This window comes from Malus domestica, chromosome 03, assembly GCF_042453785.1.
Source record: "Malus domestica chromosome 03, GDT2T_hap1".
In the NCBI taxonomy this organism is placed as follows: Eukaryota; Viridiplantae; Streptophyta; class Magnoliopsida; order Rosales; family Rosaceae; genus Malus; species Malus domestica.
Genome location: NC_091663.1, coordinates 7,259,900 through 7,270,859, shown reverse-complemented (window position 1 = coordinate 7,270,859; position 10,960 = coordinate 7,259,900). Strand labels below are relative to the sequence as shown.

Sequence of the window (10,960 nt, the reverse complement as noted above, 5' to 3'; positions counted from 1 at the left end):
TTTATATTTACGTTTCATTTACTTTTTCTTTGATATTTTCAACTTAATACGTGAGACATAAATTTGTAATTTTAACTTGCGTCCAAGAGTTTTTACCCCTGAGTAACAAAATGTTTAAAGGAAAATAAATAGAGTAAAAATGGAAAAGAAAATCTAATGGAAAATCCAACTTATTTACCCATAGATTTTAATATTTAACCTGGAAACTTTAGCTGGGCAGTGTACTTTGCCCTTTTTAACCGCCTGCATATTTTGGCATCATGGAAGCGACAGCGAATCTAAATAAGCTGACGTGGCAGTCATAGATTCTTCTATTAGAGACGAGAAAAAGTAAAAAAAATAAACATCATTATCATTAATCATTATTTTATTTAATATATTAATAAATTGTCGTCCATATTTATGAGAAATGTAAAATAAATTTTTTATATTGCCAATAGCTGTCTACTGATATTATTTACTGTTTTTTTGTGAATTTCTTTTACAATTAAAAAATTAGTCAGCTATCACTTGGCCAATTAACTCTATTTTTAGGCACATAAATTAATTATTTTCAAATATTTAAAAAAAACTTGAATTCTGTCTCCCCCTATTTATCTCTCTTCCTCTATTGGTGTTTCTTCATTAATTTACACGGTTAAAAATACGTTTAATGTCTTAGAGTTGGGCCACATTTTATGAGCCTTATTTTTTTCGTTACTGCGTTCAACGTCCCTTCCTTTTTCTCACCACTGCTAACCCTCCTCTCCTACATGCCAGCATTGGTTGTCCTTCTTCTATCTCCTTTAGTGTCGAAAATGTTCAAGCACTTGATGGAAAAATCTGATGTTCATTGTTTGTTGATTCAATTGGGTTCTTTCATTAAATATGTGCCACAACATCAAATCATTAGTTGTTTTAATGACTCGTGTACTTATTCGTAATGAGAGGAATTGAATTGAGAATGATTTGAAATGAGGTAGAATTTGAATCAGATTTCTATTGAAACTGTTTACTAATTTAAATGAATCAAAATGAAGATTGATGTGATTACTAAAATGCACTCATTCTAATATTCTATTTTATATGATAATTCTTTTTATTTTTTTATTTACCTTTTGACTTAGAGAACAAAATATGGTGTTGATTTAATTGGATTAGGATCCTCTCCTAAACTTAGGACTGAGCCTCTTGAGCAAATCACACGGATCATTGGATCAAAATCCAACGGCTATAAATAGAGGGTTATCCTAAAAGTTATAATAATTGTAGCAGCTAGATTTTAATCCAACGGCTCGTGTGATTTGCTCAAGAGGCTCAATGTTCTAAGCTTAGGAGAGGATCCTGATCCGACTTAATTTGAATGCCAATCTTAAAAATTTATATATAAGTGATATAATGGGGAAGAAAAATTCATTCCGATTTCCCAATAACCTGATATTCAATTCACACCACATTGTAGAGAATTTTAATCCACCGTTTTTTATTCCGATTGATCTTACGTAAACGTGCTATAAGGGGATGTTTGTTGCACCGGACTATCTCAGACTGGACTAGCTTCAGGGACTAAGCTGGACTGGCTTAGACTAGACTAAGCAAGACTAACTTAGTGAAACGTTTGGTGCAGTGTTGGACTAAGAAGTAAGATAATAAAAATAATAAAATAAATTCTTTTTTTTCTTTTTCTATTTCTTTTTCCTGTTATACTACACTCCTGAAACCTCTCTTCCCTCTCCTTTTTTCCGTCCAAACCCCATAGATTCCAATCACAACTTTTTCTCCATTTCAATTGATAAAGCTCTCCGTCCAAATTCCACTACTTTCAACCACATCTTTCTCCTCCATTTGAATCGATAAAGCTCCCAAAACACAAACAATCAAAAATTCAATTTCAATTTCAATCGAAATCGCAGCTGCGTTCCTTGTATACCCAACAACGACACTGATTCGAGTAGGACGAGGAGAGAGTGGGAGAGGACGTGATCTGGGTTGGGTCATGCAGATTGGCTCGACGTTAAGCAGGATGAGGAGAGAGTGGGAGAGGACGTGATCTGGGTTTGGGGCGAGGATAGAGAGAAATGACACAAGCATTAGTGAGAGAACGAGAGCAGTGGAGAGAGCACGCGAAAGCAGAGAGAGAGGGAGAGGGAGAGGGAGAGGGAGAGACAGAGAGATGAGGAATGGCGAATGAGACATCGTTGTGAGGAAGGCGTTCTTAGCAATCCCATAGTTCAACGCCGGACTAATTTGAACGATCTAACGAGGCCCAGAGTCCGGGCTAGTCTCATTTAAGTTAGTCCCCAAGCATACCAAACATGGGACAATAATCCTAGTTAGTCTAGTCCCACTTAAAAATGTGAAACCAACGCCCCCCTAAATGTCTAAAATTAAAAAGAAGAAACGAGAGGAGAGAAATAGGAGACATAAATCATTTCTCAAAAAAAAACACTAAAAAAGGAAGGAAAAATCTAATATATTTTTATAACACTATTTTTTTTACTTTCCATTTTTATTACTTTCTTTCCTGCTTTCTTTCTCTAACTATCACTGTATTTAATCCGCTCCTTGAACTGCAACAAAACCCTAACAAGGGTTCTTGTAAAAATCAATCGCCGCCATATTGATCTAGCCCGTCAGTCTCCCTCCATCTCTGTCTGTAAATCTCTTCTGATCTCAGACACCATTTCCTGAGCTTTCTCACTGTTTTTGTATTCTGTTTTTATGCTTCTGTTCCTGTTCTTGATGCTGTTTCATGGGGAACGTGCTGAAAAATAAGCGCGTTCAATAAATTTTGGGATTGAAAGTCAGGGAAAGGCAAGAACTTTATGAGCTCCGATTGTTGTTTTAGGTCGATCGTTTATGGGTTTGTGGATTTAAGGTGAGTTATGAAGTGGGTGTTGGGAAATTTTGGGTCTTGATCAGTTTGTTAGCAACTTTTGAGGTTGTAAATATGGAGGTTCTAGGTTGGAAGTTTTGATTTTGGGATTGTTTTAGGGTTTAGGGTTAGGTTTCTGGTAGTGATCAATTTGAGGTTTTGAGAAGGGGGTTACTAATCATACGTTAGTGTTTTTTTTTTGGTTTTTGAGAATGTTGTCGGAATTAGGAAGGAGGCCAATGCTCGGAGGAAACGAGGGTTCCTTTGGGGATGAATTCGAGAAGGAGATTGGGATGCTGCTGAGGGAGCAGCGTAGGCAAGACGCCGATGATCGCGAAAGTGAGCTGAATATATATAGAAGTGGATCAGCACCTCCCACTGTGGAGGGTTCTTTGAATGCGGTCGGTGGGTTGTTTGCTGGTGGCGGTGGCGGCGGTGGCGGTGGCGGTGCTGGTGCCGCCTTTTCGGAGTTTCCTGGAGCTAAGAATGGAAATGGGTTCGAGTCCGAAGAGGAGCTTAGGTCTGATCCTGCTTATATTCAATACTATTACTCGAATGTGAACCTGAATCCGCGGCTTCCGCCTCCTTTGCTATCGAAGGAGGATTGGAGGTTTGCACAAAGGATGAAAGGAGGAGGGAGTTCTGTGTTGGGTGGGATAGGAGACAGGAGGAAAGTGAATAGGGTTGACGAGGCCAGCGGAAGATCGCTGTTTTCGATGCCGCCGGGTTTCAACTCAAGGAAACAAGAGAGTGAGACCGAGTCGGACAAAGTGCGTGGCTCAGCAGAGTGGGGTGTTGATGGACTGATTGGTCTGCCAGGTTTAGGACTTGGTAACAAACAAAAGAGCCTTGCCGAAATCTTTCAGGTGATTTGCTTCTATAGTTGTGTTCAATCTACGATTAAGTACACGTGTAACTGAAGTTTGTGCTTTCCTAATGATCGCTTGTATTTGTTGATAACACTTTTAGTATCTCTTTATATTTGTTCCTTGAATTGTCTGTTCTGACATTTATTGTTTCCATTGATATTTGAGATTGACATAATGTAGTGTTGGAGAATCTGGATTCTTGGAATTGAAACGTTTCGTGTTAAGAATTAATATTTGTGCTTTGCTGCTTTTAGCCAGGATCGAAGTGTTCTTATACTGAAGGCCATCTTGTACCTTTATGTTAGTGACTTGATTGTGTACCTACTGTTAGTCCACTCTTTGAGATGTTGGATATCGTGGAGGCTTACTGATGAATGAAAATTCTCCAACTAAGAAATTTAGTTTATTTATGTAATTATGGCAATTAGTCAGTCGTAATCGCACTTTCTATATGAACTCAGCTTTATGAATTATGTTGATGTCTACTTAGCAGTCCTCTTCATGATTGTACTGGTCATTTGTTAAGTCTGTGTAGTCGTTAGTCATGCAGCCATATGTTAAACCATCTTTTCCCATATCTTTCTTTTCCTTCCTATCAATATTACTGTTAAGGTTTCACTATATGGTTTGTCGGGAACCTCTGTTGTTGCATAGTGATCTTACTTACGGTTCCTCATTTTTTGTTTTGGACTATTGTGCCGGTGCACAATTTTTTCTGTTTTGAATTGTGTACTCTATTTCATTTTCTGACAAGTTAATGTTTGGTTGTTCAGGATGACTTGGGTCGTGCTGCTCCTGTTTCTGGGCATCCTTCTCGTCCAGCAAGCAGGAATGCATTTGATGACAATGCAGAGTCTGTTGGTTCTGCTGAATCTGATCTAGCTCATTTGCGCCGTGACTTGATGACTTCTGATGCTCTACGATCTAGTGCAAATGGCCAGGGCTCATCTGCAGCACAAAGTATGGGCCCGCCTTCGTCATATTCGTATGCTGCAGCCCTAGGCGCTTCCTTATCAAGAAGCACCACTCCTGATCCTCAAGTTGTTGCTAGGGCTCCTAGTCCTTGCCTCACACCTATTGGAGGAGGACGGGTTGGTGCTTCAGAAAAGAGAGGCATTAGTAGTCCGAGTTCCTTCAATGGTGTCTCATCTGGCAGGAATGAGTCTGGGGATCTGGTGGGCGCGTTTTCCAGCATGAACTTGTCTGCAAATGGTGTAAAAGATGATGAGAGCCATTTGCCATCACAGATTAAGCAAGATGCAGATGATCACCAGAATTATCTCTTTGGTCTTCAAGGTGGCGAGAATCATGCCAGGCAGCTTGCATACCTCAAGAAGTCTGAATCTGGGCATATGCACATGCCTTCTGCTCCACACTCTGCAAAAGGTTCATACACAGATTTGGGTAAGAGCAATGGCGGTGGTTCAGATTCCTCTGATAGGCAAGTTGAACTGCAAAAGTCTGCTGTTTCTTCGGGTAACTTGTACTCGAAGGGATCTCCCACATCCAATCTTAATGGTGGGGGTGGCTTGCTTCATCAGTATCAGCAAGTGGATCATGCGAACTCACCATTTCCTAACTATGGTTTAAGTGGGTACTCTATGAATCCAGCGTTGGCGTCCATGGTGGCTAGCCAACTTGGCACTGGTAATCTTCCACCCTTGTTTGAATCAGCTATGGGATCCCCTGGAATGGATTCAAGAGCGCTTGGAGGCCGTATGTCCTCTGGACCAAACCTAGCAGCTGCTGCAAATGAATCACATAATCTTGGTGGCTTGGGGAGTCCGATTGCAGGGAGTGGTCTTCAGGCTCCCTTTGTTGATCCTATGTATCTTCAGTACTTGAGGACATCTGAGTATGCTGCAGCACAGCTTGCTGCTCTTAATGATCCTTCTGTGGATAGGAACTACTTGGGTAATTCATACATGAATTTACTGGAACTTCAAAAGGCGTATCTTGGAGCCTTGCTGTCACCACAGAAGTCACAGTATGGTGTTCCTATGGTTGGCAAGTCTGGTGGTTCTAATCATCAGGGGTATTATGGAAATCCTGCATTTGGTCTAGGCATGTCTTATCCTGGAAGTCCTCCTGTTATTCCTAACTCTCCAGTTGGACCAGGTACTCCTATTAGGCACAATGAACTCAATATGTGTTATCCCTCTGGGATGAGGAATTTAGCTCCCTGGCACCTGGATGGTGGATGTAACATAGATGAAAGTTTTGCTTCTTCACTCTTAGAAGAATTCAAGAGCAACAAAGCCAAGTCTTTTGAACTTTCAGAGATCGGTGGACATGTTGTGGAGTTCAGGTATCAACTGCTAATAAATTTTCTTGTCATCTCTCTCTTTATGATTTCATCATATAGTTGGTTATGATAATTTTGTATTTTTATGAGCAGTGCGGATCAGTATGGGAGTCGTTTTATTCAACAAAAACTTGAAACTGCCACTACAGAAGAGAAAAACATGGTTTATCAAGAAATCATGCCTCAAGCTCTTGCTCTAATGACTGATGTGTTTGGTAATTATGTGATTCAAAAGGTAAATAATGATCCTTGCACACCTGCTTTAGTTTTCTTTGTACTTGTTAGTGTATGATTCGTGGTAATAATTGGTGTTTTTATTTAGTTTTTTGAGCATGGACTTCAACCTCAGAGAAGGGAATTGGCCAACAAGCTTTTCAGTCATGTACTGACACTTAGCCTTCAAATGTATGGTTGTCGGGTGATCCAGAAGGTACCAATAATTTATGACTAGATCTCTAATCAGCTTTTGACATATTGATGATTGATTGTTCAACCATTTGTTCTGGTAGTACCAGTAGAAACAACTACTGTATCTGTATGCTGTATCCTCTATATTTAACCATTAATTCCATTATTATGCTTTTGTTCAGCAAGGGAGGCTTGATAATAACTACATACCAACGCTCATGATCTGATTGATGTTAATGCTAGTAACTAAGATTCATGTGTTTATCCAAGGCTTGCTATGGTACGTTCTAGCAGTAATGTACTGTTATCATGTTCAGGCAATAGAAGTTGTAGATCTGGACCAAAAGATCAAAATGGTTGAAGAACTTGACGGTCATGTCATGCGCTGCGTACGTGATCAGAATGGGAACCATGTCATCCAGAAGTGTATTGAATGTGTCCCTGAAGAGGCCATTCGTTTTATTGTGTCAACATTTTTTGATCAAGTTGTGACCCTTTCAACCCATCCATATGGGTGTCGTGTGATACAGGTAGAGATACTTAATGCTTTCTTTTCTTTTTGTTCTTTGATCTGGTAATTCTTTTCAACAAAGAACTAATGTGTAATATTCAATAATATTTTCATTTGGCAGAGAGTTCTTGAGCACTGCAAAGATGAGAATACACAGAGTAAAGTTATGGATGAGATTCTAGGAGCTGTTAGCATGTTGGCACAAGATCAGTATGGCAATTATGTCGTTCAGGTTCATACTCTTTCTTATTGATGTACTGTTATTTATGAACTTCATATTGGTAATGTTTGTCTTCTTTTTCCCTTTGGATATGAGCGTTTGTGGTACTTGTTTTGTGGGATACTGATGTTCTTCAATTATTGCTTTCAACTTAATTTTTAAATATTGGTCTAAACATTTCTGTGCCACCTATGCAGCTAAATCCTGACATATCCATCTCTACTCCCTCTCAGCCTTTTATTCTATTACCATTTCATTGTGAACTTATTAACAAGATTTCTGTTCTTCTGGCACACCTCTGCCATCACCCTTTCCCTTTATTGCTTTTTACGCGTCAGGTCATACTCCTCTGTTTCTTGCATTATAGTTTGATAGAACATATAGCAGCAAAGCCATCAACATGTTTTGATTTTTTTTTTCATCGTCAACATGTTTTGATTTTGTTTCGTAATTTTTTGAGTTTGAATGACAACTAAAGTGGCTTGTTTTACCATGTACCTACGATTGGCACTAAGGCGGCACTTCTGTCAAGCAGTCCACAGCTTTAGAAAAACCTTTTGGGGGTTTAGCAGTTTTTCTTTTAGATGTTCATTTGTCCAGCTAAGCCATGAGCATGAAGAGCAACTATTCTCTTGCAGTTAAACTGAGATGTTTGAGATTGAACCGAGACGATCTTTGCCTAGCTTGAACGGAACAAGCTCAAGTTTCATTAGAGTTCAAAGAGATAATCTTTTCTTGAATATGAGCTGAGCTTGAATTTTATTTGTGCTCAAAATATATTTTTCATGCTTATTAGGGACGATTATTTAACTTGTTTGAATGGGAAAACTTAAGCAAGGTGAACTAAGTCAAGTTTTGAGCTGCATGCACACCACTTGGCTTATTTTTTGTTTTTTATTTTTTTAACATGACTACTTGAGCTCTTTTAACAATCCGGTTTTTTGATATTTTAGTCTTATACACAAGAAATTTTATTTTAGTGCCGTGTTAATACTTCTGACCCATGTTTTTCAGTATCTATATGTACATGTAGATAGTCTTCAATGCTTTTGTCGTAAGTTGCTTGATTTCTTTTATAAACAGCATGTGCTGGAGCATGGAAAACCGCATGAGCGCTCTGCTATCATAAAAGAATTAGCTGGGAAAATAGTCCAAATGAGTCAGCAGAAGTTTGCCTCCAATGTAGTAGAGAAGTGTTTAACTTTTGGAGGTCCTGTTGAGCGTGAATTGCTAGTGAATGAGATGCTTGGCACTACTGATGAAAATGAGCCTCTTCAGGTTTGCCACATCTCTATGTGCATGTTACGTACTTTAATCTGTTGAAAATAAGGTCGTGGACTCATTGTTTCTCTGTTAAGTGTAATTGTAAGAAGTGTATACATTATCATCACAGCCATTTGTTCCATCTATTGAATTTTGGAAGCAATTTGACAATATGTTCCTGCCATTTGAGATTTAGTTCTTGAACCTTGTTGGGTTTCTTACCAATACACTGCAAGTATATTGTCATTAGCTGTGTGCATAGTTGTGCTTGTTAGTAGCGTTTCTTACCAATATACTGCAAGTACATTGTCATTAGCACTGTGCATAGTTGTGCTTGTTAGTAGCGGTCCGAACAATACAACTGGTTGAGATTTATTTGGAAAAAAGTAGTTTCATTAGCCTGTGGATCTCCATCGGGATTGAATATATCAGCCGTTGTACACAGGTGATGCAATATGGACCCAAGTTAAGAACTTGCATTTTATCTGTCATGTGAGTACAAAAGTGATCATATCTTGGGGTTTATGCGTACCCATTGTTTCCATGGCGGTTTTAAATGTTTTGAATTCCTTTTGCATGACTAATTCTGATATTATTCTCCTTCCCCTATATTTTAGATATGTATTCTCCCGTCCTCGGCTTATTGCCTTTTTTTTTAATAATTTAACCTGATTATATATGCAGGCAATGATGAAGGATCAATTTGCAAACTATGTTGTACAAAAAGTGTTGGAGACTTGTGATGACCAACAACGTGAACTGATTCTTTCCCGAATTAAAGTCCATTTGAATGCATTAAAGAAATACACTTATGGAAAGCATATTGTTGCTCGTGTAGAAAAACTTGTTGCTGCTGGGGGTAATCCTTCTTCTCTTTGCCTTTTTATATTTTTATGTCTGTACACTGCAAATATTTTTATGACATGCACATACATTCGCTTAATATATATTGAATACTAAAAGAGTTGATGTATGGCTGCGTGCAAATATTTTTCGGTGCCATTTTTTTTTATACCTGCTACCTCGTAAGAGATCATGGAAGGAGAGTTGAATGTGCCACCAATGTGCATGCTGACGTATGTCTCTTACCAGGGATTGGGGTGTCATTCTTGGCTTCCTTTTCTCTTGTTTCTTCATTATGCCATATTTATTACTATATTTATCTTCGTACTGGAATTTTCCCGAGGGGCGATGGCTCATATGTCTTAGCAAAGACAGGTCTCCCTCCTATAATATACATCGTTGCGCTCATGCATTCGTTTATTCAATGCCGAGATGGTATCTTCACTATTGTCTTAACTGTGCCATGATTAATTCTTTGAAGCTTTCTTACGGTAACCTTAATGGTTGCAGAAAGGAGAGTTGCTCAGTCTGCTCAGCACCCTGCTTAGGCGGTGTAGGAAAATAAAGTTGTTTGTACAGCTAACTGAGGCTAGTGTGTGTTTACTCTCCCTTCGTTGTCGTCTCTCTCCCTCGTATCTAGAGCTACTACCGGCTCTGCCTATCTTTCCGAAGACAGGTACGAGGCGGTTTGGAAATAAAGTTGTTTCTTCTATGTACTGGAAAACTGTACATTGTGTAGTTTTAAAGCTTATACGTAGAGTCGAAGCTGGCTGTGGGTTCAGATGATGAACACACCTGATGCCCCTTGCAGAGGAGATAAATGACTATACAAGTTTTTTAAGGGTGTAAAAATGATTAATGGTGAGGTAGTTTATATGTCGACATGACTGTACAAATGTTGCCATGTGGAGAGCTGTTCATGATTAGGCGAGGCCGCGGTTTTTTCTTATGAAGTGTATCGTAATGACTTTGGTTTTTACCTTAATCACATAAAGTACAGTTTTCTATGGAAGTATAATGTTCGTTGCTGCATATCTCATGTATTTGCTGTTTAATCGTATTTTCGCCTTGTCACTGTTCAAATGTGTTGGAATGCTTTGTTACAAGTTCTTCATTTTGAATTGGTTTTTCCTGAATCTTCACCGGAAAACCAAGCCAAGCGTAGTGACGTTGTAGGATTCGTATAGGCGACTTCACTTGATGAGAAAAGGTTTAGGTTCACAATAACTACGTCCTTAGCATTCATATGCATTATATTAAGGCCCCGTTTGGGATTGAGGTGATTTTAAAAAAAGCCACTGTGAAAAAAAGCTGAGGGTCATTTTTGTGTTTGGTAAACTGAAAAAAAAGGGCTTATTTTGGAAGCTGCTGTGAGAATAAGCTGAAAATCAAAGGAAAAGCTGAAGCTGCTATTTGCTGCTTTAAAAAAAAGCCAGTTTTTTCAAAGCACACGGAGCTACAGTGCTCCTTTAATGAAAAGACACACTATCATCCTGCTTTTTTTTTTCAAAAACACTTTCACAAAAAAGTTTACCAAACACTCTACTGGCTTTATTTCACAGCCGCTTATTCTCACAGCACAGCCGCTTATTCTCACAGCAGCTTTTTTTCAAAGCACAGCAATACCAAACCAGCCCTAAGAGACATGCGTCACTTTAGGGACTTCTGACTAGAGATGTCACTTTGG

At 38.8% G+C, this 10,960-nt stretch overlaps 1 protein-coding gene across 1 annotated transcript; it reads left to right on the top strand.

Moving 5' to 3' along the window:
- Positions 1-2,469: 2,469 nt before the first annotated feature.
- On the top strand, positions 2,470-10,305 carry LOC103420573 (pumilio homolog 1-like). Its single transcript, XM_008358635.4, has 9 exons — positions 2,470-3,720; positions 4,497-6,031; positions 6,122-6,263; positions 6,351-6,458; positions 6,754-6,966; positions 7,069-7,179; positions 8,251-8,445; positions 9,115-9,289; positions 9,784-10,305. The coding sequence occupies exons 1-9, from the start codon at positions 3,067-3,069 to the stop codon at positions 9,819-9,821; spliced, it is 3,171 nt and encodes a 1,056-aa protein (XP_008356857.1). The 5' UTR covers positions 2,470-3,066; the 3' UTR covers positions 9,822-10,305.
- Positions 10,306-10,960: the final 655 nt, after the last annotated feature.

Bases quoted from the DNA above. Each gene is read 5' to 3' on its own strand.
- LOC103420573 (XM_008358635.4), top strand. From the start codon at position 3,067: ATGTTGTCGGAATTAGGAAGGAGGCCAATGCTCGGAGGAAACGAGGGT. The intron at 6,459-6,753 runs GTACCAATAATT...TATCATGTTCAG, and splicing joins GTTGTCGGGTGATCCAGAAG to GCAATAGAAGTTGTAGATCT. The intron at 7,180-8,250 runs GTTCATACTCTT...TTTTATAAACAG, and splicing joins ATGGCAATTATGTCGTTCAG to CATGTGCTGGAGCATGGAAA.